Genomic DNA, 26,436 nt, shown 5'->3' with positions numbered 1-26,436 from the left:
TAGCCGAGTCGAGCCCGGTCACAGCTCAAATGGAGACAAGGAGTCTCACTCGTGCGATTCTGTGCTTTTACTTGGAAAGATTACGCAGGTGACAATAGTTCAGACCTCGGCAAATATCCGTTCATGATATGAGATTTGTTTAATCACTTTAATTCTTCACATCAGCCTAGCAGAGACGACAGAGCCACTTCCAGATATGTAAATGTATATGTCAGCTGTCAATACAGCAGAGTACCTGTGGACCCTTACAGGTGTGGATGGGATGGATATAAACAAGCTGGCCCAGCATGCAGACGTGTGATTGGTCCGTGGATGTTGCACAGGGGAGTAATTGAGGTTGACAGTGAGCTGATCAGCGAATCCCTCCGTGAACATCACGCCTAACTGAGCAGTCCACTCCACATTTCTTCAAGGGTGCAGAAAGGTAAGCAAAAGTCTTAAAATTATGTTTGGGGAAAATGTCTCCCAAAAAAATATTATTATAATATGTATTTGTAATGTATTTGGATTATAATTTGAATGTTTATCTTTAAAATACATCTATTTATAATGTGTAGCATAGTACATTTTGGGGGGAAATGGGAAAAAAACATCCAATTGCTGATTGGGTGACCAGTTCCAAGTGACCGAGTGAGGCGTGAACAAATAGAATCGTCTTAAAACACCTGATTTATGTAACTTCATAGTCCACATTTATTTATGATGTTGTTTTGTGTTTAATCAAAACGTTTTATATTTAAGCTAATGTGACCATAAAAATGTGTGTGGCAAAAAATGTCTTGATACATAAAAAGTGTAATTCCTTGCATTCCTTGTTTCATGAGTGAAATACAGCACATTGTATAGGCCTGTAATACAATTTTAAAAAACTACACGAATGAAGCTGAAAAGGTTTGACACCTACCATCAAGAAATTTGACATAGATTTAACTGTAATTGTACAGACAAATATAAAACAAGCATATCCCTCCAGAGATACTTGCAAGTAATACAGAGCTAAAAAAAAAATGCCTAAAGACTTAAATTATTTTCTTGCTGTAAACATAGAAAAAGAAAGTCTGGTGTATTTTGTAACTTATACAACGTTAACCTGAAAAAGTTTGTGTTTGTCAAATGAATTATTTTGGGGTGTTACTTGATCTCTGAATAAAACAGCTAAATACAAAATGAGCTGTTAAAATGAAAATGCCCTGCATCAGGATATCCTTGTGGAATTGAGCATTATAAATGAACTCTCTTGGCACCGAAGCTATAAACAGGTCGCCTGTCCTTGCACCTTTACCCAGACCCAATTAATCCTGTTGACTGACTCGCCATGACTTCATTAATGAGAGTTCTTAACGTGAACCTGTCGGCCTTGGCCTGTTGCACCACTCACCAATTAGGTGGAGGAGCATGCTTTCTTATTTGAGTTAAAAAGGAGATGGTCTATTATTAGGATGAATTAAAACTGTTGTGATGAAAAGAGAAGTGATCTACTTTTAAACCTGCGTGCGTGTGCGTGTGTGTGTCTGTCTGCATGCGTGCATGTACACTTGGTGAGTGGAGGTGAGATGGATAAGAGGAGCAGCAGGGATCAAGAGATTAGCGCGGATGACTTAACAGGACTTCCGGTTGAGTAATATTTCCGTGGCAATTAGAGTACAGTGAAGCCCCGCCTGTTCGCAGTTTGCTATTCATATTATTATATCTATTATATTAGTCTTTCCACTTGGGTATGAATAGTTTTGGGCTTGTCTGTATATTCAGATAACAGGACTGTCCTAAGATTTCAAATCCCTGTCTGATCGGAAATTAGTCATTGGTGTCAAGGAAGTATGTTGAAGTGATTTATCTTGACTGTTCTTTGTATACCAAGCAGTTTTGCCAGGGTTATTAGCAGAACTTGTACAATTTTGATCATGTTATTAATATAAAGTATATGTGTTATGTATGTATGTATGTATGTATGTATGTATGTATGTATATACTGTATATCTATACATTTCTATATCATAATTTGTATGATGATAATAAAATGTTCTATATCATAATTTGTGGTATATTACAATGTGAACTCTTGATATAGAAAATTATAAACTTTGATATAGCTAATTACGAAAAATAAAAGCGGTAATGTCAATCACTGTACTGGTAGTTAAATACAGTACTACTACTACTACTACTGCTAATAATAATAATAATAATAATAATAGTCTAATATCATGTCTTTGGGTGTGTGTCTATATCAGACAATGTCAGGACCGAGACCTGTAGTGCTAAGTGGCCCATCCGGAGCGGGCAAGAGCACACTGATGAAGAGGCTGATGAAGGACCACGAAGGAGTGTTTGGATTTAGCGTGTCACGTAAGTGGAACAAACGCTTCCTTTCTGCTACGTACCAGGAAAACATGCAGCACTGTACGTCCCTTAATATTTGATGGGCTTTTTAGTCCAGATTCTTCCAAAAAGCAAGTGTGATTTACGCTCACATTTCATGGGCAGGTACCCCAACGTCCTCCCGCATTTCAAGAGCACGCATATTAGGTTCAATGAAAACTCTAAATTGTGTACAGGTGTGAATTGGATTGCGAATGGTTGTTTGTCGAAATGTGCCCTGCGATTGGCTGGTAACTGGCTGGATGTAATGAAATACTGTTTGTTGGCAAAATCTAGACACAAAAATGTAGAGTGGCAGAATTCTCCGGATAGTTTTCCCAGTTATATCAAGTTTGCACGGCTATCCCAGCCACTTTGGGGCTAAAGGCAGTCACACAAGATAAGATAAGATAAGAAGATAAGAATGCCTTTATTGATCCCACAATCATTAAGTAGGAAACAATCCCTCGCTGGTTGCATGGTAATCAACCAAGGGAACCTATCAGTGAGTGACCGCGACAGAATGCTATTTTGTAATATTATTATTATCATAGCTGTCCCATAAACCAATGAGAAAATCAGTAGGCATATGCCAGCCTTGCCAGCCATGCAAACTAGGCTGCTTGAATGACAAAGTAAGGACTGACAGAGGCGTGCCCATAGGAAGCAATGGGAATGTCTTGTGATGTCAATCGTTTTATTTGTTCATTAAAAATATATACATCATTAACAGTGTATCGTTCTGCGCACAGACACAACAAGGAACCCTCGCCCTGGAGAGGAAAACGGAAAAGGTACTGCCGAACTGGGGATCTAATGTGGCGTGCTGAATGTTTTAGCACCTGCGTTGTAGTAGCTCTGGACAGATTTGCACCTAATTCAGAAAGATTTTCATCAACTAGAGACTATTGCACCTCCTCGTATGACATTTCCCAACCTGCCCCGGGGGCTCCTGCATTACTTCTTACTCCCAAGTGAACTGCAAAAATGGTTTTGTCCGTTACCTATCACACCGTCTCCCTTCCTACAGGCCGGGATGAAACTTTGTGTGTGTGTGTGTATGTGTGTGCTTGTTGTGCTTTCTCCGTAGGCCTCAACACGCTCCCCATGCTTCTGGGGGCTACTTTACTGCCCGTAGCAGACGTCTTTTCCTCAGAAGATTTAGACACGTCATTTTTGTGCCCAAATGAATCAGAAACCACACATGAAGGTGACCGCCGGTGTGATCCCACATGCGTATATCTTAAGGCAGAGGGACGGGGGTTACTTTCATCACCCTGGAACGCTCTCTTTGGATGTATAGGAAGTGCTGTTTGGATTTGAAAAAAAGAGAGAAATGTTTGGGGAATCACCTTAAGACATAAGTACACTTTGGAGTAAAAAGCTTTTGAAAATAGCCCCCCGTGATGCCTCCGTAGTGAGTCCAGTTGTCCTGTCCCATTTTGTGGGGGATTGTCCACAAAATCTGCACCCCTTAGTAGAGTGTAAACAACCTGAAACCAATCATTAGCATCGTAGGAAACTTTGTTTTTTTAATTCGAGGTCAATTTGAGACACTGAGAATAAGAGTCAATACTTCCCGATACAACAGATATGCCTTTTTACCATTTTTATTTCTTCACTTAACTCAAAAATGACTGAAATGGAGTTAGCTCATTCTTGTTGTTGCTCGTTTCATTCAAAGACCGTCAGTGAATACGCGATATTTTTGAATTTGTCGCCCGAGAATTGCAACACAAACCACTTGAGGGTTCTCTAATGGACCACCAGTGGACAACACTGTTGAAACATTTTTTGGTCAACTTTTTTGGTGCATCCTGTATTTATATTGCTGTATTCTTTCGTTGTATTATAATTTTTGAAAAAATCCCATGATTTTGTCTCCTCATAATGACTTGATTTTAAATTACTGCACAGTAAGGTTCAATTTTTCTCTCATGCTAATGATTGAGTGTTTCATGATAGATTGCAGTATGGGTTTCTTTAGACAAAAAAAAAAAAGAACCACTAGTGGTGTTCAAGTGATCATTCTGTGAGCCCTGTCTGGCTAATATATTGCATGGGACAAGTTTCATGTGTTGTCATTGTGCCACTCATAATATGTGATCCCTTCACACAGATTACCACTTCACCAACCGAGAGGCAATGCAGGAGGGAATCCAGCGCGGTGACTTTATTGAGAACGCCGAGTTTTCTGGCAACCTGTACGGAACAAGGTAAACATCCGCCATCCCCGACAGATGCTGACTTGCTAGTGTATCTCAATAAACGAGAACAAGGATGGGCAACTGGTGGCAAAAATAAAGAAAAAAAGTCAGCCATAATGCCAATTCGCGGTACTGTATCGACTGTAGTTAGAACGTGTAATATCACAATTCACCGCTAGATGACAGACATAGCTTGGTGGCACTTTCACCACGTCTTATACTGCCCTATGCTTCAACATGAGTAGGTCTAATAATGTTTTGGGGATTTGGAATGATATGCAGGACAAGATAGTACCTCAATAATGTTAACATTTGGAATGAGTTGATTTTGTGAAAAAATGCACAAAATTAGTTAGTTATTGCACTTAATGTTGGTTTCTGGTTCAGCAGTTTTGTGCCGTCCTTGAATGGTAATTTCTATGCAAGAGAGCCCTTTGCACTGGGGAAAAAAATCACAGTATGTGGTTATTTTGTTGTTTACTTCAAACCCTTTGTTGTTGGGTTGAGATTGAGTAGATTGTTTTGAACAGTGTGCTATCTCTTCTCAGACATCCAATGAATAGGTAACCCAGTTGAACACTAACTTTATTAGAAAAGAGGCTAGTTGCCTTGTATAAGAATGCTCTCTAAAACTGGTCAACTGGGTTCAAGGGGATCAAGAGGATATTTTGTCTTGGGACAGATGGAGCATTAACCCCCGATACTACAACACAAGCGTGTGTGGGTGTGTGTCGCATTCAATCTCACCTTCTTATTGTGAGGCGGGCGCAAAAAAGTGTGAGCGGCTCAGATCAACGCAGCAATCCTCTTAGCTCGGTAACTTCATGTGAGAAGTCAACAAGAGTGCGTATATGTTTTATAGTAAAGCTGCCATAGAAGACGTGCAGGCCAAGAACCTGATCTGCATCCTGGATGTGGACATCCAAGGTGTGAGGAGGATTAAAGAGACGGACCTGAACCCCATCTACATCTCCATCCAGCCTCCATCTATGGAGATTCTGGTAAAGGATCCACTTCATATACAGTACTGATAGAAGGCTACAGCGTTAGGTACACCTGCACATTCTAATACAGCAGCTCTCGATTTTTTAAATTTATTTTTACATCAATAGCATCTATAGAAGTTTAGCCTTTATGACTAACATTTAAATTCAATGTAAAAGTGTATATCAAAAGAAGTTTTATCGTAAAAGGTATATTTTCATGTATAAGCCGCTGTGACATGTTGCAGTTTGAACACAAGCACCCAATATAGCAAAATAAATAAAGGCTACTGGAAATAAATTGATTGAATTAAAATGAATTGCATATAAAAGTAAAAAAAAAAAAAGTATAAACAATTCTTAAAGATTAAAGTCAAATGTTTTGAACTTAAGTTAAATATAACTAGACTGTACTTTGACAAAAGTTATAGTATTTTCATGTAGAGGAAACATGTTCATAATTCCCCCCTCAAAAGTCTTTTTGTAAAAAAAAAAAAAATTGGAGGAGGGAGTGGCAATTAATCAGCGGGGCCACTCAGAGTGTGGGCACATGCGGCCTGTGGGCCACCAGTTGCCCATCCCGCCCGAGAGCGAGCCCACACTTACTGTTTGTTGTAATACCAGAGCTCTATTATTTATTTACTGATGACATGACAGAGAAAAAAAATATTACAAACTAAAATACTGCAAATCATAATTTTTTTCATGGCGTCTTCAATTCATCTCTCTCTCTAAACTCATACTTTTGGAATGTGGGAGGAAGCCAGAATACTCAGAGAAAAGCCACACAAGCCGGTAAAGTGATTTGAACACAGAAACTCTGGATTGTATGTGAGAATAATAAAAACCCAACATTTGTAAAAGCTCTTGCATTAAATGTTATTAGATTATGCAGCTGTACATTTGCCTTTTCTTTCTGTGAAACACTTATTGCATGGCAATCCAACGACATGATGGGGAGGAAAATTAAAAAACAGCAACTATTTCCTTAGGAAAAACGTCTGAGAGAACGACAGACAGAGTCCGAGGATAGTTTACAGAAACGTCTGGAGGCGGCTCGCATCGACATGGAGCTCAGTAAGTATATGGACAAAAAATATGAAATTCCAAAAATATCAACACATCAGCTGAATTATTTCTCTCCAGGTAAGGAGCCAGGAGTTTTTGATGTTGTCATCATCAATGACGACTTAGAACGGGCTTATGAGGAGCTGAAGGAGATCCTTAATGACGTGAGTCAAGGCACATTCGAATTTGGAAAATCAAGATATTGTTCCAACCATATTAAATCTTCTGACTTTCAAATGCTTTCACTTTGTTCCTAAATGTAAATATGTCTCCCTCTCCTTGTACAGGAAATCCAAAAGGTTCAGGAGACCAAGTCCTAAAAGGGGAAACTCATCAGCATCTCAGAGTGTGACAAAGTGGTCCATCGTCACCAACGTCCGTGAACACAGCAAATAATAAAGTCTGTGCTGGAGAAATGTTGTCTTTTACCCTCTGTGTTTCATGGCGAGAGGTTAGTTGAGCATCAGTCATGCCCAGAAGAAAAAGATTAAACGAGTGAGGGATGGAAGTTACCAGTGGTTAATATTTAAACAATACATGGAGCTCATTTCACTCCACTTTTTTTCTTTTGTTGGACGATAACTTAGTAGAAGCAAAATGTTTAACGGTGACGATTGTTATGCTTCACTGATCTTTTTAAAAAGGAAGCCTGAATCTGACGCCATTTATTAGGTACACCAATCAGGTCAAATCCACTACAGTACTGGAATTCTCGGGCCGTATCAGACATTCTGCTTTGTATTTAAAGGGTGTTTCTAAATTTAGAATCACCTTTCAGTGTGATGCAATGAAGAGCTACCCAATTACAAAAAAAAAACTACTGGTAAATTCAAAATGTTATTTTCTACCTGATGCAATTAGATTGTGCGGTAGTACCTAATGAAGTGACTGGTGAGTGTACCAACAATGCGACACTCAAAATACCCGAATGTCTGTTTGTCAATGTTTACAAGTAAAGTGGAATAAATAAGATGATGACAATTACTGGTCATTTTATGAGGTTTATTTCACCCTTCATCCGGTAACTCATCCAAGCAGGTGGTTGACACAATAAATTGTATTACTGAGACATCCAACCTACCAAAAAAATCCCATTTACACATGAAAAAAGACACTACTGAACAATGTGATATTTAAATTAAAATGTAACATGCACAGAGAAACGTTATCAAATCCAAACTCACTCGCTGAACATTATCCCTGATATGTTTGCACTTAAACCAGAGCAAAGCAACTTTGAACACATCTAAATTAAAGGGATACAAAGCTTTTTAAGACACATCACAGTTTCCTCAAAGGGCCGCTGATTGACACGCAACTTGGTTACCGCTATACTGTACCCTTTCATTGTTTTTCTCTGTTGACTCGCTACTGGAAGAAGGGACCCTGAAGCTTGGTGCGCACTTGGTCTCGCTTCTCCTCCTTCTGCATGAGGTACGCTTTGAGCTTATCAGTGGAGAAACACACCTTAGAGTGGCGTGATCGGTGGGATGCGCGATGAGCACGCAGCCAAGGATTCTGGAGACACTCTGCCGCAGTGGGTCTCCCCCTTAAAAAGAAAAGGGAACATTTCAAGCATTATTGAGTTTCTTGACTTTGGCTGCATTTTTATGAACCTTGACTTTGAAATAAACAATCATATGAACTTGAACTGAGACAACCACAACTGGATTTTGCTATGCATTTCAAATCACAGCCGGATGAAAGCACATTAACATTAAAGCACTTTGAGTTGCATTTTTATGTATGAAAAGTGCTATATAAATAAAATGTGATTGATTGATTGATTAACATAATTTTCCTCATTCATCCCACTTACTTTATGTCTCTTAAACATCAACCCTGTCTGTCATGGTGGTACCAAAAGGCCCCATACTGGATTCATGGACATATAGTGAGTATGGATGTAACAATTAATCCAACATCGATTTTAAATCGATTCACCCCACTTTAATCAATTAATCGAGTCGATTAATCAAAAATCGATTTGATTGAATTAATCTAGAAAATGATTTTTTTTTTATGATGATTTTTTCATTCCAGATGCATAGCACATTTTGAATGTGTAGATCAAATTATGCTTTTGCTCCATACATCATTGCGTATTGTGTTTGTGGATGGCTGCAGAACCACACTAGTGCACAGAGACAAGCATGGTAGCAATTTTTAAAATATCGAATCGAAAATCGTGAACTGAAAATGGAAAATCAAATCGAATCGGGGCTTGAGTGAATCGTTACATCCCTAATAGTGAGTGTTACAGGCCCACAGGTTTGGGGACACAAATACCCACACTACAAGTCCAAGTCAGTTCTCTATGTTTGTATTAACTACAATGACACTTTTGATGAGACACTCACCAGGATTTGTTATTCAGGCTGCTCTTCATCAAGTTCAAGGCTCCTTCGGACAAACCAGGGTAACAGCGTCCAAACTGGATCTTCCCTTTCTTGATGTTTCTGTCTTGTTCCCAGCTTAGTTCCGCATGAAACGGGCTGTCGGCACTCAACCTGGAGGGCAGCAATTACAAACATCAGGGAGGAAGAAGAGGTATTCATAACAGTTACCACAGTGTTGATTTGTGTGCTTACATAATAAACAAGAGAACTCCAATTGCCCAAACATCAGTCTCAGGTCCGACACCCTGGCCCTCAAGGATTTCCGGAGCTTTAGGAAGGACAATATAAACTGACAAAACAGACAGAAACATCATGTTGTTCATAAAATATTGTGCAGTTATTGGCACTGGCAAGTTCACGCACATGATACATTGTGAGTTATCGAAAAATGATTCATATCTTTAAGAAATTAAAAAATTTAAAAAAAAAATAGATGGAAAAATTGGTTGTTGCGTTTATGGATGTTAGGATCATCTGAAGTTATTCGCACTCATCCATCCATCCTCCAGTAAAGAAAGTGTACCTTTGCTGCAGCGCTCTGTTGAAGGCCATGACAGTCAAAGGTTTAGTGTATTAGAGATTTACAACATCAACACCACGAAGTCAAACCAGCGTTTCATAGTCACCTTTGCTCTCCGACAGACCCTGCAGGTGCTCAGTGTGGAGGGGCTGACCAGGCGTGAAAGACAGAGCCGAGCCGAAGTCCACAATCTTCAGGTGGTTGCCGTCGTCCACCAGCATGTTGTCGGACTTGAGATCCAAGTGGACCACTCGCCGGCCGTGAAGGTAGTCGACTGCACTCAGGATCTGAGCCAGCAGCTCGGCCACACTAGCCTCTGAGTACACATCTCTGCAAAACGCACATGTGCAGTAGTCACATCAATATGAGGAGCTGATTAAACATGCATGTAATAATATCTCTGACATACGGTGTTTCTAACCGATCGTCGAGGCATGGTTGAGGTCGGAACTTTTTCAATGGGGTGGCCAGGGTGTTTCAACGACTCGCTAAGGGGTGGCCATAAGATGACACGTGCATGCATACACATGCTCGCACACAAGCCTGTAACCTCACAATTTATACCATCCACAGTCAGGGTTTGATGAAATAAAATGCACACATATACAGCACCTTTACCAACACACTCATACAAGTACAAAAATGTATAGCTGAGCTTAATTTACTAGATAATGCTTCATTAAAGTGGAAGTGAACACAAACATATTTTTTTCCAGAATATGTTCTGTACAGCCCCATTAGTTAATCTACCCGCTTTTAGCCATCTCAGGGGGGCGGCCATTTTGTCACTTCTGTCAAACTGAAAATGACATCACAGTGTCTAAGGGCTCTGCTAACGACCAATCATGGCTCAGCTTCAGAAAACAGGTGAGCTGGTCATTACCTGAGCCCTGAGACACTGCGAGGTCATTTTCAGTTGACAGAAGTAACAAAATAGCTGCCCGCAGAGATGGCTAAAAACAGGTGCATTAAAACTCTTATTCCACAAACACAATATTTATCAGAATGCCTTGTTTTAACTAGTGGGCCTGCAGAAAACATATTCTGGGAAAAAAATGTTTGGGTTGACTTCCTCTTTAAATACTAACAAAATTGCTTGTGTTCAGATACACACCAAAATTTGCTCTTCAATTTTAATAGTGCTATACCTCTAAAACTAATGGCAATTAAAATAACATTTCTGGCTTTTGGTGGAGGAAATAAATAGAGTTGTTTCAGTAGAGCTTTGCTGTATTAGTGTTTTTTTTAACTTTTTTTTATTAATGCTGTAGTGAGCCTCTCTTACCTTGCAGCTAGACTGTAGAGCAACTCTTTGCCAGGACAGAGCTCCTCCACCAGCACCAGGTAGCAGGAAGTGATGTAAGCAGTGTGCAGTTGTACCAGGTGGGCATGGTGAAGCCTCCTCAGCAGCTGATATTCCCTCAGGACCAACTGTCTCTGCTCCGCCCGGTAAGGCGTGATCTTGGCGGCAAACACTTGGCTGGTCTCAGCATCGCGACATAAGTTGACCACGCTGAAACGACCCCTGAGGCAACGATGTTAACGAATAAAGACGCATGGAGCACAAGGACGTAGCTTTGCTTAAAGCGAGCTTCATAAAGAGCTTCATAATAGCCCAACCTGTTGATCTCTGAAAGGAAGTTGTAATTCCTCTGTGTTGCCCGGCTTTCTGACCCAATCGCCTTTGAACCGAGGCATTCAGTCTGGACGAGAGGAATGTTTGCATCTGCGCAACAACAAAAAAAAAAAAACATCGATGGAGGGCTGAAGACAAATTCAAGGCCCGCTTTTGAAAAGTTTATGTTGCGCTCACCTTCAGGGTGAGTTGCCATGACAATGGGAGTGGAAGCATCACTGAAAGGTCCTGCTCCTGTCTTGGTGATGCAGCCCACCCTGAAAACATACGAAACTCCTCCGGGTAGATCCTTCGCTACGTAGCTGCTGTCACTCACATCCTCTGACAGGACTGTCCACTCCCCACCTGAGGAGCAACGTAGCACTCCTTTAGAATGTGACGCAATTCATTTGTAGCCTCCAAAAACCGTACATCTGTGTCTCGGCTGTGATCCTACCATCGGTACAGTACTGCACACAGTAGGTAACCGGGTCACTCGACTGAACAGGCTTCCACACCAGCAGTACTCCCCCTCCGTCCAACTGAAGCACATCAGCCTTGTTGGGGCGGACTAAAGGATCTAATAAAATGAAGCAAAGCTAAATTATTGGCAACAAGTGTAATATGAGAAACAGACAAATTAAATTAGGTTAATTTGATACCTTTTGATTTTTTGAATGCTGGTATCTTAAAAGTAGGCAAGCGCTTGGAGGTTCTCTTTTTTGGACTCTCAAGCCCATGCTCCCTTTCAGGAAGAACTGAGCCCTTCACAATTGGCCCTGTTGTAATAAAAATACATTTAATAAAGGTGATTGTATTCAATCAGACACCTGTGTAACAATAAAAATAGTGCACCTCCTTTACTTAGATCCTCTTTACTGGATGATTTTGAAAACAGCTTGGTCAAACTCGAAGCTGAAGCTCTCATTTTCTTTCTGAACGACATGGTAGGCGTATCCGGCTTCATGATCTCTCCTAGTGTTGGTCCCAACTCTGTGCCGTCCAGCTGGGAGTAGGAATGGCTAGCCCAGGACTGCCTGCGGAAGATATTCAGAAGTCCCAGCTTTGGAGATTTTCCTGCAGGTGGCTGGATTTCAAGAGCTGGCGCAGAAGCATGTCTTTGAAGGCCGTGGCCTTCTTTCTTATCTTTGGCCCTGGGAGGCCTTTCAGGAGCCTGGAGAGAGGAGAGGCTGGGACTTGGACTGGGCGTTGAGGACATTTGCCACTGACATATGTTGGGGTTGGAGCGCGTGCGGTTGCGCGGTGGAACTTGAGGAAAGTGGCTTCTGGGTTTGAGTTCTTGAAATGAGCGAGGGGATGATGAAGTCAAAGGCTCCCTCGGGTCATCATACCCTTCACTTTCTTCTGATCGGTACCTTCCTCTGAGCTCCTCATACGAACCGAGCCTACTGGAGGATTCAGAGCCACCGTGCTCCAAAATAGATGACTCAGCCAAGGAGCCCTGGGAGCCAGCGAAGGCGTCGCCCTCTGATTGCTCCTGATCCATCTTGTGGCTCATTCTGTCACCCACAAGGAGGCTTAATGGAGCAGGCTTGCCGCCCAATGTGGCGGGAACAGTGGAACCTCTTCTTCGTGTGGGTCTCCGGGGCCTTGGAATCGCCAGCAATTTCTTCCCTCCCACTTCATCGTCTGTGAAATCCTCCTTCAGACTTTGCGTTCCTTCGTCGTCACCTGGCTTTGAGGGCTTGGGTGAGCTGGGAGATCGCCGAGAGTACTCATCAAGAGACCTGCTCCTTCTGTGAGGTGGAACATTGGTGCGGGTGAGACTGCCATCAAAGGAAGTAGACTTGTGCATCGTGGGCTGGGCGGACCCCCGTCTCTGGCTTCGGTTGGTCTCCATGTCATCCTCCACGTATTCTATGAGAGGTTCATTGAGGCGCCCTGACAAGCTCCTCCGGAGTGGCTTGCGACCTCTTTCCTGCTTTTTGGCCTGAAACTTGTCCCGTAATGTCATGTGTCTGGCAGACATGGGCGAAAGCTGATGAGATGAGCTGTAAAAAGTGCTCCGGATCACGCTGCCACGAGGGATTCGACCCGCATCGCTCCCTGAACCTTCATCACCATCGGAAAGGTTGAGAGATGGACTACTGCCCTTGTTGAACCTTCTTTCATTCTGAGGTGTTTGAAGGTACGAAACCTCTGACGACGCACCCGACTGCCGACTCACGCTCCGTTCTAGCTCGCTCCTCCGACCAACCAGCTCGTCGTCATCCTCCTCCTCCCCCTCCCCAAACGTTACTTCTTCTTCCTCCTCGTATGGACCTTGATGAAGCTTGGTAAAAGGTTCTGGGATACGCGCTCTCTCGCTCAAAGGATCGTAGTCTTCCTCTGTTTCTTCCTCCTCCTCCTCAGATGGACTGTAGTGCTGGAAGAAGTCCCAAGAGTCAGCCTCATCGTACTCGGATGATGAACCACTGCTCATAGAGGTGCTGCTGTTCTGCTGGTGTTCACGGGGAACAGTCGCTGCGGTATCTCTGAGGGGAGCATCCAGGAGTTCTGGAATTTGCCTTAGTGTCAGCACGGAGCCAACACAAGTCAAGGAACGCTGGTGGTAAAGAAGCAACAGACACCGCTGAAGACACATTGCAGAATTTCTCATTTCCCCCAAATGAGTTTGATGAATTATACAAACACCTCACCTGCCATTTTCTCTTTGAGATGAAAACTTTTAAACCCTTTGTGTTAATTTCATCTGTGTCTTCCCCTGCATGTTCATCCTGATCACAGTGAAATTAATTTTCATTCTCAAGTTGAAGAACTGTCAAACACAGCAAAGCTGTTTGCAATATTTAAGTCTCACCTCTAACCATTCATGGCTCAAGCACTCAAAGGCAGATGGTCGCTTCCTATACAGGGTAGAGAAAAAATATAAATTCATATTTTTTGCACACCAAGAGAGAATATTGTTTTATTATTATCATCATAAGAATTCTTCGCTATTTGGACTAAACAAATTATAGGGTCCACACCCATATAGTGGAGTACGTATGTGGTGTCAATTAAAACTTCACTAGTCATTACCAAAGAAAGTGTTAGTTCAATAATAATGACTGGAACAGGGCCTACTCGGGGTCTGGTTGAAGAAGACTGCGAAGAAAGGCCTGGGCTTCAGGACTCCTACTCATGACGTCAGGGGCATCCCAGTTTAGGGTCCCTTCTCCCACTCTTAGCAGTGTAGCGCGGTCCGTTTCACCCATAAAGGGGCAACGACATAAAAGACTGCCAAAGGAAGTAATAGAAAAGAAACTGTGTTTACCACTATGGATAGTTTCATGCTATCGTACTATATGTTACCTGGAGATATACATACCATAAATATGCCATGACACCCACTGACCTGTTACAGACAGAAAGATGTTTCTTTGGTCACAGAGTAATATTATGCGTTGCTCATTATATATTTGTAATGTTATTACAGTTACTGATTCAGGTATCACATTACAATCCCACAGCGGTGCCAGGTTATGCCGGTTAACTCCAAAAGTCAATGTAAACGGATTATTTATCTCAGTGAAATAAACTTATTGTAGCTCCTTTATAATGCATAGTTCATTATTGAAATGCATTTGCATTCTGCTTCTGGAAATCTTATCGAAATTACCCTTCACTATCAAGCGGAAATTTCATTGACTGCCTCTGATGTGTAGTGGACTAGTGGGGAATAACATTTGACAACAGTTGAATAGGAATAACATGCACCATATCTGTCATGATGTCCTTTCCCTCATGTGTATAAAAAACGAATTGTTAAAAGATACTAAAATACAGGAGGAGACCCCATTTCTAGATAAAGACACACAGTAAAAAAGGGGGGCTACAGTCTTTACAGCTTGAAGTGAAGCATTCTGGGACTTCACAATTTTGCTTTCCCGTCCAAAAGTGTGACGTCACATATGTGGCATTGTCACATCTTGACAACATGAAAAATAACAATGGAGGAAGAAGAGAGATTCACGTTTTCAAGCTGGAAATGCAGTCACTATTTTGAGTTTGTGTTGGCTAAAGAAGATATTACTCTCTCGGTCTCTGTGGGACTGATAAGCCATATTTAAAAGTGTTCAATGTAGGCCTTGATCATTATTTATGCTGTTTGCGTGCTCTTTTATTAGTGATATTTCCATGTTTCATGTTCCAAAATCCTTCATTACAAAACATGCTGTCTGTTTGCTGCTAGACCTCATTCTTGTTGTGCACGTTTATGTTTATTATTGAAATAGTATTAACTTATAATTTATAAACTTTAATTTCACAGACTTTTTTGTTCAGTCTTGGTATGGCTGCACTTTGTAACTAAGGAATGGGTAAAATAAAGGAAGCAAAGAAATTACAATAAACAACATTTTTGATTTTTGATTGCAATTTCGGGTTTTGTGGGTTTTGACTCACCAAATATCTGTGCCCACACTGACAGGTTCTTGGTGAACAACTTCGGGTGCAACAAACTCCGGCGTACCAAACATGCTATACTGATGTCTGGAAGTGTCTACTTCCTGGCAGAAGCCAAAGTCACAGATCTTGATTTCATCTCTGGGTGGGTATACCATGAGGATGTTCTCTGGCTGAGGGGTTATACATAAAACAACACGAATAATTATTTGAATACAAAAATAAGTCACTTTATCAGTATTGCAACTGAGCTAAAATCTCACTTTGATGTCCAGATGCAAAATGTTCATGCTATGAATATGTCCAACACCTTCAAGAATTTGCTGGATATATGACTGAACCTGAAATGAAATAACTCACAGTGCTACGTGAAATGAACAAGAAAAATATACAGTGTGTGAGAATTTGATTTAGCAAAATTTCTTACCTCTTTCTCTGAGACTAATCCTCTGAGTAACAAATGGTCTACAAGGCCATGAGAACAGCAGCTAGTGATTGCATATGTTAAAGAAGTTCATCCACTGGGACAGAAGGGGTTATTGTATGTGAGACATTTTTTTTTTAGAAGGGATACATTTCTGTAATGAGCACCAGTGTGCGCCGAGTGCAAAAGAAGTCCAGAAGACAAGCCACCCTGGGATGAGCCAGACGAGAGAGCAAATCCCTCTCCTGGAAAGCACGGGTGCGGGTGCTACTTCGGAGGGGTAAGAATTTGGCCGCAAAGACTTCACCTGTCCCTCTGTGGATCACGCGCTTCACTACCCCAAATGTTCCCCTAGGGATGGAGACACCCCAATGAATCTTAACAAGAGATAACACGATGGTAGGACGATACGGATATGAAGCTGGTGCTCACCTTCCAATTTCTTCACCCACATCATAGACAGTGAATAGCTTTCTTCTCTTCCCCAATTCCACCTCTCTCTCCTGAGACCCCGGTGGACCTAAAAAGAATGAAGTGATGGACACAGGTGTATCATTAAATGACTGATAATCATTTGTATTTTTCACATCCATCATCATCATTGCCTCACCTTCCTCAACTGTGAGCTGAGCCTGACAAGACACATGGCCAGAGTCATTGTAGGAGAAGCAGGTGTAAATGCCGCTGTCTTCACCGTGCGGGCACACTACGGTCAGTGAGCAGCGGGCGGCGTGCTGAGCGATCTCCACATTGGGACTGGCTGCAAGTTCTTCTCCATCCTCCAGTAAAAAAAGCACAACTCAAACTTATCAGAATCTTTTGTTTGAATGAAGTGATATCAGGAGTGAAGACTTAACTTAAGTTCAACTCGTCTTGGTAAGGTTTGAAATGGTACATTTTGATCTTATACTTCCACCAAATGGGGTTTGTAGGCAGGTATAACGTAAAAATGTGGCATCATAAAAGCAAGATGAGCTGTAGCCCTCTACTGAATTAAAGTAGTCACACTAAACGAACCAAAAATGTATGACATCCAACATGTTGCGTGTCTGTCAATCAATCAAAGGATAAAAGTACATCGAGCGCAAACGTGGACAAAGGGCACACAGGCCACATAGGTCTGTTCTGTACTTGAATCGGGCCTGCTAAGCACTCACATTCTCAGGAGCATTTTTATTGGGTTAGAGTTAGGGTTATGCATTAATACAACAGTTTTTCTTACATTTGGTTATCGGATTAATCCCCTTGTTATGCTGTGTGTCAAATATTTAAAAAATAATAATAAGATGGTAAGAATAATTGGTGAATGGGGTTTAGATTTAGGTTTAGTATTTTAAATATATTGACCTGGCAGTGACATGCGGACAAAAAACGGTGCAGCAATTTGAAATTATTACGTGTTTTTTGTTGCAAATATTATGCGACTGTTCGCACATTCCTATATTCACAGAAATAATAATTAAAAGATAAAAACAGCTTTCACGTTGACCTATAAACGTGTTTAGTGTACCAAAGAACAAACATGTAGAGGGTTATGGCCAATTAAAATTTAATTATAAATAAAAGAAAACAAAAATTCTAACAGTTTGATATAAAAGCCAATAAACAATGTTACTTAATGTATTATCTCAAATCTCATATATCAGTTTAAAAAAAAAACAAATGTGGCCCTTGAGCCGAAACCTTTGCCCACCCCTGAGCTCTTGTCACCTTTTTGACACCATACACCAAAAAGGGTCCCCCCCACCAAAAAAAATCTGTCCAAATTACAAAATGACCTTCTTATTGAATCTCCCCAATCACACACACAGCACTCCTACCTTGTACCACTGTATCTGTGGCATCGGCCTTCCTGTAATGATGACGGTAAATGTGGCTGGTTGGCCTGGTTCAACACACACGTCTTCAGGGGGTACTTGGATAAAGGGAGGAACTGAACACGACATCAAAGAAGGTGACATGATTACTTTTTGAAAAGAGTGATTCTTAATTTTTTAACACAGAAGAAAAGATGTACCGTCTGTAATTTCCTGCATTTTCTCTGTGATGTAGATTTCCTCTTCTTCCTCCTCCAAGTAACACAGAGGCTGCTGTTCTTCTGACTGATCCGTGCATGCTGGCTGAGGAACTTCTCCAATACTACACTCAGCTCTGAAGACCAAAACACAATCAGGGGTGAGTGTTTTAAGTTCACAAGTGAATATCTGGAGGATTGTTCATATGTTGTAGCTCAGGGATGGACAACTTAAATGATAGTGGGGACACAATTTTTCATGAATGCTAAAGGGTGGCCACATAGGACCCCACACACATCCTAAACAGCTGTATGACAAAATGCTTTTTTAAATATGGACAAAATATGTGCATCCGCAGGAAAATATAAGATTTTATATTACAGCATATTTTTTTTTCCCAAAAAATTCCAAGGTTAAACAAGATAAATATTGCTGAAATGTAATACTCACTCTTCGTGAACAGGTGGAAAAAGGCTTTTAGCAATAGAAGAGGGAGTGAAATCTGCTTGTAGCCATTTATTCACAAAGTCAGACGACCAACCCTCTGAGTCTGCATCTAGAAAAATACAAAATACCATTCTGTTAATAAATGTAGTGATTCAACATAGACACGAATAAAACATACATTACCTGAGATTACGGAGAACACAAATAATGTGTGTCTTACCTGTTTGCTTCAGTGAAACTATAGTAAAGTATCCACCACATTGACAAGATATGGGCATGTGCCCACTCCTGTATGAGAACATCTGCCCAGCACATGACCATCTCATATTTGTGGTGGTGAAGAGTTAGCTGGGCATGCGTTGACGAGAGGTGAAAAAGGGCAAGGCTGAGTGGTTATATGTTATCATGACAATGATGACTTACATGGAGCGGTCCGTATGAGGAACCTTCTGCTTTTGGACTAGTAGAGGGAAGTTGGAAACATGAAGGTTATAGAGAATGAAAGGGTAAAATACCAAAAACAATGTTCAATCTATTCAAAGTCACCAACCACAACATTAGGTACACTTGCACAATCTTTCAAAAAGAGATCCAGTACAAAACATGTATCAAACAGTTATTTTAACATGCTTTATAGTGCAGGTGTACAACTACACTCGACCTAATGAGAGTTATTGTATTTCTAATAAAACGTTAAAGTGTTTAATTAAATTTGGCACCTCTATTTGATATCCTTAATACATGTATGTAATGTTGTGGCCAGTGAGAATGACAACCATTATTTGAGACACCTCAGTGGTTCAGATGACTCCATCTAGAGGAGGAAAAGTTTGCGTCCTCTGTGGCGAGTGGAAACATGATTACCTATAAAACGAATGCATTCATTCTATTTTGTAGTTACTAGCTCCCAGTTCCTCTAGTATAATCATAGTTGGGGTTTTTTTTTGGTTTTTTTGTTAGCATAGTTGCTATAGTTGCTAGCATGGACGCTATATAGCATCTTCAACAACTCTCAAGAGTGGTCAATAGCTAGACACTGAAGTTACTATATTTATGGGTACGTAATTTTGTCCTCACTTTATACTGCAATTTATCACCGCATGTCAGCTTGACAATAACTCACCGAAAATGAAAATATTAGCGGTGGAAGACAGATGAATGAATTTAAATGAGCACTTTTCTCTCATCCACGTTTTGTTCTTTCAGGCAGTCTTCCACAGTTTAATAAATTGGCAACTGGTATGCTAGATGAAAGAACTCCAGATGTAAGCATGTGAAATGGATAAAAGGAAAAGTAAGTAAATGTCTCAAAATGCAATAAACATGACAAAATGGATGAAGTGCCCCAGAGGACTGTCAAGTGGCATAATAAAATGGGAACAGACATGGACTGTTGTGAACGATGGCATGTGCTTACTTCCTTCACGTAGAAGAAATTAAAGTATGTCCCTAAGAAAAAGACCTCAGAGGCCTCTATGTTCTGTTCAGCATAATTACCTTGTATAGCTCGAACTGTCCTACCTTTAGGAGGTAAGTCGCCCGCCTGGTCACTCTCAGAGTCATTCGGGGCGACATAGGAGGGGCACAGTCCGGCCTTGCACTTGACACAGCCAAACTCATTTGAAAGCTGTAGTGAAACAAAAATATTTCACTTTCTTTGTCTTCAGGGAGCATCTCTGACAATGACGATTATTAGACATGGCGAATATATGATCGCATCATACCTCACACTCATACAGTCCAATGTCTGCCTCTGTTGCACTGTTGACTGTTAGAGAGAATATTCCACTTCGGAGGTCATTCAAGACGGAATATTTTTGCTTGTCAGCCAACTCTTTGCCATCCTTCATCCACCTGCAGAGGAAAAAGAGGAGTATATTGCCTTCATTGAGATTCAGTACAAGAGATTTGTCAGAATTCTGCCTTTACAAACAGGCATTTATTTCTAATAACAAAAGAATAATAATGATCAGATTGGATGATCAGAAATAACAGTGTGACAGCATTAAAAAATATATTTAATATTTTGCTTCTAGTTTTTAGTGGTATAAAGACTAAGAGGTGTTGTATCATACCAAGAGGTGATTGCAAATTTTGCTCATCTCATCTAGATAGATAAGACAATAAAACACCTGACGGTTGATTAGAAATGCTTTGTAGTATGATGTAGTGCAATTCTACAGGACTACAACAGAAAAAAATATTTTTTTACTGTATAACATTAACCCTTCACAGGGCTCTTGTGCTCCTAATCATTATTGTGTATATCATGTAGACTCCATTTATGATTAAATTACCAAACACTGTGGAAAAACACCATATTTTTGTCCGTAATTTTATTATTCCCTTATATTAGAACAGTAACTATATGCGAATGCACTTTTATATATTACATTTTTACCTTTAGGTACCTATTGTCATCACCAATGCATGTACAGTGTTGGAAAAATGCATACTGACCTGATTCTGGGCAAAGGAGCTGTGAGAGTTGAACAAGTAAAGTGAATGTCTTCACTCTCTATCAGACAAGTACTTTCCAACCGACTAACAAATCTGGGTGGAGCTGTGGCAAAACATTTTCAAATACAGTAAGTAAAACCTTTGCAGGTTGAAAATATAAATGATATTAAATCTAATCTGTCTTGAGACTCACCCTGTACTACAACAGTAGCCAGAGTGCCAGTGCTACCCATGCTGCTGGTAGCATAGCACACATATTGTCCAGAGTCTTCTGCAGTCAAAGTGTCCAAGATCAGAATGCAAGTGCCTGACCTGTCTACTGTGATGATGTGCCGAGGGTCATCCTCCAACGCAAGGCCATCTGAAAAGAATACATTTTATATTTGTGAGCTGATGCATTAATAGTCAATTTTTATTATTCTGACCTTTGAGCCAAGTGATCACTGGCTGAGGCAATCCTGTGACCTTGCAGCTCAGTTTGACTGTCTGCCCGATCTTTGCTGTGCAGTCCGATAGCAGTGATGTAAACACAGGAGGGTCTTATCGATTGATAGACACAAACATAGCAGACAGACAACAACATTAATAAAAACACATTTAAAAACAAAGACAGACATTTGTAGTAGATCAGAATATGAAAGGCCTACTGTTAGTGGGCAGGATGGATCGTTGTTGCAGCTCTTTCAGGTCTTTGAGCCAGGAAAGTTTCACCAGCGATGAGCGGCCCTGCAGCTTATATCTCCGCACTGAGCCCCTGTGCTCATGCCACAGCTCCCAAGTCTTCTCATCACTTCCCATTGTTTCCTTTAGCTCTACATCATTCAGCTGGGGTGGATAGAGTCAGAAAGTGAACATGGATTGGTCAACAAGTGACCAACAATAGTAGCACAATGGATACGTCATTACCTTCATTTTATTTTTGAAGGTATATGTATCACAGTTCTTACTGGCATCTCTTTTCAGTTTGCATAGGACAATGCATTCCTTGAATAAAAAGACTTGTCTCTGGTGACCTCTAGAGGTCTTTTTTGTTTCTGGTGCTTCATCCCACACTGTGAAAGCGCCCTTGGAGGAAAAAAAGAAAAAGGAAAACCAGCATGTTTTTAACTCAAGACATTTATTTACTTTCTTTCTAGAAATAACATTTCAAGATGGTGGTTGATACTTGCACTGACCTGCCGCACAGGCTCGCCCAGGGCAGTCAAAGGGGCGGGGTAGTTTTCAATTAGGGAGACTTGGTGCAGGTTGTCAGACCTCCACGGTAGACAGGACACAAGGGAGAAGGCATCCTCCAACAGACAACAGCTTTGGCCGCTTTTCGCCTTGTTCTTAATTAACTCCTGAAAATAAAATGGTCATTCAAAACAGAGTTCACATCCTGTGGACTAGAAATGCAATGTTTGAAAACAGTATGAAGTATAAATTATTCATCATTGACCTTCAGCAATGCTTGATATGTCTGAATCCTTTCAAGTGGTCTTTGGAGGAAGGTCAAGGTATCTATGACGGGAGCCTCAGGTCTACCAGATCCTGGTAACTCCTGCATTACAGTAAGAAATGGCCTTAATAATTGCATTGGCGTTTTTTACAGTGTACACTCAGATTACAGAGTTAATGTTGACAAGGCTTACTTTGAGATATTGTTGGGTCGCTTTATCAGCAATGGAGGCCTCTGCTTGTGATTGTCCGAGCATGTAGTGAACATACTGTTCAAGGTCCTCAAAGTGATGGATCAGATGCATGGCGACATCATCGTCTGTAGTACATGCTCTCAACCCAGGGAGAATAGACCTGAAACCACAGCTCATAGTGTCAAAATCAGGCTCCAGCTGACGGCAGAAAATTATAGCCTACTGTTTGTATTCTTTGTGTCTAATATTGCAGGTAAGTGTATATACATATGTACACTGTGTATTGCGTACTTACTTCTCGTGAAGAAGGACAATGTCCTTGATATTTCTGAAAATGATATCTTTCTGGTTGAAGATGTTGATAGGAACATGGCGACTCGAGTCCAAGTAATTTAGTGGATGAGAAATAAACAGCCTCATCTCCTTCACAAACTCCTCTTCACCATCAATCAGACCTTGGATCAGTTGGCTAAAGAAAATAAGTTGGAATGAAACTTATTTTTACTGAATAGTAGACAATCATAACACTGTTCAATAATGTTAACAGACCTCAAAGCCCTCCTATACTCTTCTCCTGTGGAACCAATTCCATCAAGATCCTCTTGAGGTGCCCGCAACTGTGTGAAAGCCTCCTATAAAAACAAACAAAAAATAACAAAAACTGTATTTATTTCAAACACACTTTTTTTTAACAGTTTAATTATTTCACAAAGTGTTAGAATGAACATCTAACCTTTCTCTTCTTCTCCAGATAGGCTGGACACATCCATCCCTGTCGAGCAGGGTTGGTTTTGCTGGGTTTGGTTCTTACGAGCCATTTGTCTGGATGGACAGAGTCCAGGACCTCTACAAATTGACCCTCCTTCAGTAAAAAACTGTCCTTGTTTCCACTGTTAGGGTTGCAGTCTGCTCCAGCCACATACATTTCAAATGTCTAAGGGAATTAAAAAGGAACTACGTTAAAGAGGTTATCAATATGCGCGTCTGGACTTCATAGTGTCGACTTACATGATTAAAACAAGTTTATAATGCTGAATAAATACCATACAATAGTTATAAACGTAAATATGGAATAACCTATGAACAATTATTCTATCACATAGCATCACTGGAATATTATAGAACTAAATAAGATTAGAATGTTCTGGTTATCACTATGTCAAGCAAAACATTAAGGCAGCATTTTTGCTTAGTGTGTGCTATGTGTGTATAATTTTTGAATGTATTTTTTACTCAGGAAAAGCCTTTCACACGCAATTTCTGCAACAATTGCAGTTTCTCCAATCAAAACCCCAAACCTCGAGTTGATCCTCTTCCCCTTCAGATTCTGATCCAGAGACAGTGCTAGCTAAAGGTGTGTGGGCCCTAAGGTGTTTAGGAGATGGTGTCCTCATTTGGCCTTCTTGGGTGCCTGTGATTTTGAGGCACACAAAATCATTGATATACTTGATAGAAACCTGGAAAGAAGTAAACCTAATGGCATCACTGCTGACCTTTTACTTGTAAAAAGTCCTTAAGAAGGCAGGGATCAGGAAAGTGTAGATCCAAGTCCTTTGGAGTCATTTGGTCTGTTGCCTCAGGAAGTTCTCTGTGGTATTCATATTCATAAAACAAATAAGTTGTTATCTTGAGAATAAAATCTTCTGCTCTATTACCTTGATGAACGGGTCTTAATTTCTATAGGTTCCATCACATCTGGTGCAGTGTCATAATCAGATGGACTTGACACTGTTAAAGAAAGACAATTCAATGAAGAAAACGGAAAATGTGTTGTGATTAAAATGCACGTATTACTCACTGGAGCTGGTGGCGATAAGAGACGATGGTCTCCTCGCTTGTTGGCTCATCTGAATGTGCTGCTCTGTCAGGTTGTAGGCCTCCCACAAAGAGACGTCTACATTCTCTACATAGTTATCAGCATCGGCCCCTGAAGTTGCCTGATCTTGAATCTGTGTTTTGTCCTCAGGCCTCAGTGGAGCCAACTGCAGTGGAGTAATTGCGGCAAGAGGTGGGTGCACTTGCCTGCGGACTGTCTGAGCAGGCTGTTGCGGTGGAACCACCGTTATGTTTCCATTATAGGACGTAATGCCAAATTTATTGACCACCTCACATGTGTAGATGCCACTGTCACTAAGGGTCAGTTCAGTGACAACTAAAGAGCATACCCCACCCTCTGCGGTTTCAAAACAATGTCGTTCATCACTACTGATTGGTTGACCATCTTTAAGCCAGCGCACGCAGTCATACTGTCCTTCTACAGTACACACTAGATGAATATTGCCGTCAACATCTGCACACTGGTTCTTAAAGACCTCTTTCAAGAATGGCCGTGTATCTTTGCCAGTTTCGTAGCCTTTGAAGGGAGTCTGGATCTTGACGGTAGATTCTTGCATTTCTGGTTCATCTTCAGTACTGATGTAAATCTCTGGTGAAGCATCCTGGACTGTCTTCTGGAGAACCAAAATGGTAGGCGGCCTGGAGTGTTGGGTTGATGTTTCATCATAGGAGCCACCAGGTTCGATTATGGGGATCTCGGTCAAAGCTTCCGAGAAAGTTTCATCTTCAGAGATATAGAGGAGAGGAATTTCTTCCATCATTTGCACTTCTTGTTGTTCTTCCTTCCTTCCCGTTGATCCGGCAGCTATTTCTTTGTCCATTTCAGGTTCTTGTCTCATAGGTTTTACTGGATGCTTGATCAGCTGTTTGGGTAGAACCAACTTCTCCACTAGATCAGTGTCTGCTGATTCTGACATGTTTTTCTCAAGTCTTGATTCCTCGTCTTTCAAAGACCTTGTTGTCCGTTTTAGTAGCTGATCTTTGGATGTTGTCACCAGTTGTTCATCTTGATCTGTCTCAGTGTCTCTTGACGGTTGTTTTTCCATTCCTGCCTTTGTTTTGCTTTTTGACCTCACAGGAGGCCTTGGAGGAATTACTTCAGTCTTTATTTCTTGAGGCAATTCTTTACTTTTTACAGAGTGGCTGTCCAGCTGATTTACTGATGGCTCCACTACTCTCTCTGTGGTCATGAGTTGCTTTACGTGGTTTGTTAGTGTATTCAGATCCCTAGAATCATTGACTGTAGTATGTGATGGCTGTATAATGAGCTCCTCAATTTCTTTTCCAACACATTCAGTAGGATCTCTTCCTCCTGCTGCTTTTCCTTTTGACCTCACAGGTGGTAACAAACCCTCTCCTGCCTTCCCCACTTCACCATCCTTAATATTAGACTTTACCTCTTGTTCCAATATTTTACTCTCAATGGATGTTACTGATGGTTTAATAGCCTTTTTCTCCTCCTCGACTTTCTTCCACAATGTTATCTCTGGATGGTCATCTAGTTTTTCAATTTCTCTTACTTTTTCAAATGGTTTTCTGTTTTGTGTTGAATCCGTTTCCAGAGATTTAAATAACCAATTCTGTTGATCAATGCTATTGTCTCCAAGAATCCTGCCTGGCTGACTGACTTCTGCCTTAATTTGTTGTGTCTTCTCCATCTCAACTTTTTCAATCACATTCTCATTCTCAACTAACATTTCTGGTCTCATGTAAACCTCCAGATTTTGGTCCATATTGTCCTCCACCTGGTTTGAATCCTGAGCATTTTCAAAGTCATTTTCAATAGATTTTTCAGTCTGGACCTCCTTCTGGTCTTTAGTTTCTATTTGCAAAGACGGAATGGTCTGTTTTATGTTAAATATGCGCTCTACATCCTGTTCTAAAGAAGTGATAGATGCTTTTCGGGCTGTCCTCTTCTTGGGTTCTGGAGGGATTGGGTGAGTATTGGGGAGATTCACATTCTCAGGTTTGGAAGTGACACTCCTTGTTCGTGGTAGTATCGTGGGAGGTTCTAAATTTGGTAATGTCTTAGGTGCTAGAGTGGGGAGTTTGAAGGGGAGGGGAAA

The 26,436-nt window shown here is 40.9% G+C and overlaps 2 protein-coding genes across 4 annotated transcripts in view; one reads left to right on the top strand and one right to left on the bottom strand.

The window, feature by feature from the left end:
- The first annotated feature begins 53 nt into the window (after positions 1 to 53).
- Positions 54 to 7,597, top strand: guk1b (guanylate kinase 1b). Of its 2 annotated transcripts, XM_086047210.1 has the most exons (9): positions 54 to 424; positions 2,232 to 2,346; positions 3,111 to 3,152; positions 3,449 to 3,568; positions 4,478 to 4,574; positions 5,428 to 5,566; positions 6,541 to 6,625; positions 6,695 to 6,780; positions 6,904 to 7,597. In XM_086047210.1, the coding sequence occupies exons 2-9, from the start codon at positions 2,235 to 2,237 to the stop codon at positions 6,934 to 6,936; spliced, it is 714 nt and encodes a 237-aa protein (XP_085903336.1). In that variant the 5' UTR covers positions 54 to 424; positions 2,232 to 2,234; the 3' UTR covers positions 6,937 to 7,597. The 2 variants fall into 2 exon arrangements, with proteins under 2 accessions (XP_085903336.1, XP_085903337.1); XM_086047211.1 differs by lacking the exon at positions 3,449 to 3,568 and having other exon boundaries at positions 64 to 424.
- A 7-nt stretch (positions 7,598 to 7,604) lies between these two features.
- obscna (obscurin, cytoskeletal calmodulin and titin-interacting RhoGEF a) overlaps positions 7,605 to 26,436 on the bottom strand; it is a 41,009-nt gene continuing 22,177 nt past the window's right edge. For both annotated transcript variants that reach the window (XM_086047209.1, XM_086047208.1), the window contains 41 exons: positions 24,333 to 26,405; positions 24,190 to 24,262; positions 24,028 to 24,122; positions 23,833 to 23,945; positions 23,268 to 23,468; positions 23,084 to 23,166; positions 22,830 to 23,003; positions 22,535 to 22,694; positions 22,342 to 22,443; positions 22,079 to 22,243; positions 21,810 to 21,968; positions 21,551 to 21,728; positions 21,329 to 21,442; positions 21,097 to 21,264; positions 20,904 to 21,006; positions 20,168 to 20,297; positions 19,965 to 20,070; positions 18,447 to 18,552; positions 17,999 to 18,132; positions 17,802 to 17,914; positions 16,592 to 16,760; positions 16,414 to 16,501; positions 16,132 to 16,332; positions 15,985 to 16,045; positions 15,821 to 15,898; positions 15,558 to 15,730; positions 14,482 to 14,508; positions 14,238 to 14,390; positions 13,972 to 14,017; positions 13,811 to 13,888; positions 12,006 to 13,716; positions 11,813 to 11,929; positions 11,608 to 11,730; positions 11,349 to 11,516; positions 11,156 to 11,261; positions 10,821 to 11,060; positions 9,642 to 9,865; positions 9,539 to 9,553; positions 9,208 to 9,304; positions 8,977 to 9,126; positions 7,605 to 8,165 (listed from right to left, as the gene is read on the bottom strand). In XM_086047209.1, the coding sequence (XP_085903335.1) occupies positions 7,985 to 8,165; positions 8,977 to 9,126; positions 9,208 to 9,304; positions 9,539 to 9,553; positions 9,642 to 9,865; positions 10,821 to 11,060; positions 11,156 to 11,261; positions 11,349 to 11,516; positions 11,608 to 11,730; positions 11,813 to 11,929; positions 12,006 to 13,716; positions 13,811 to 13,888; positions 13,972 to 14,017; positions 14,238 to 14,390; positions 14,482 to 14,508; positions 15,558 to 15,730; positions 15,821 to 15,898; positions 15,985 to 16,045; positions 16,132 to 16,332; positions 16,414 to 16,501; positions 16,592 to 16,760; positions 17,802 to 17,914; positions 17,999 to 18,132; positions 18,447 to 18,552; positions 19,965 to 20,070; positions 20,168 to 20,297; positions 20,904 to 21,006; positions 21,097 to 21,264; positions 21,329 to 21,442; positions 21,551 to 21,728; positions 21,810 to 21,968; positions 22,079 to 22,243; positions 22,342 to 22,443; positions 22,535 to 22,694; positions 22,830 to 23,003; positions 23,084 to 23,166; positions 23,268 to 23,468; positions 23,833 to 23,945; positions 24,028 to 24,122; positions 24,190 to 24,262; positions 24,333 to 26,405 (8,756 nt within the window). In that variant the 3' untranslated portion in view covers positions 7,605 to 7,984. The remainder of the gene's footprint in view (positions 8,166 to 8,976; positions 9,127 to 9,207; positions 9,305 to 9,538; positions 9,554 to 9,641; positions 9,866 to 10,820; positions 11,061 to 11,155; positions 11,262 to 11,348; positions 11,517 to 11,607; positions 11,731 to 11,812; positions 11,930 to 12,005; positions 13,717 to 13,810; positions 13,889 to 13,971; positions 14,018 to 14,237; positions 14,391 to 14,481; positions 14,509 to 15,557; positions 15,731 to 15,820; positions 15,899 to 15,984; positions 16,046 to 16,131; positions 16,333 to 16,413; positions 16,502 to 16,591; positions 16,761 to 17,801; positions 17,915 to 17,998; positions 18,133 to 18,446; positions 18,553 to 19,964; positions 20,071 to 20,167; positions 20,298 to 20,903; positions 21,007 to 21,096; positions 21,265 to 21,328; positions 21,443 to 21,550; positions 21,729 to 21,809; positions 21,969 to 22,078; positions 22,244 to 22,341; positions 22,444 to 22,534; positions 22,695 to 22,829; positions 23,004 to 23,083; positions 23,167 to 23,267; positions 23,469 to 23,832; positions 23,946 to 24,027; positions 24,123 to 24,189; positions 24,263 to 24,332; positions 26,406 to 26,436) is intronic.

Source organism: Filicampus tigris, chromosome 12, assembly GCF_054856515.1.
Source record: "Filicampus tigris isolate MCC_2025a chromosome 12, RoL_Ftig_1.0, whole genome shotgun sequence".
NCBI lineage: Eukaryota > Metazoa > Chordata > Actinopteri > Syngnathiformes > Syngnathidae > Filicampus > Filicampus tigris.
This window is presented reverse-complemented; position numbering and strand designations above follow the sequence as displayed.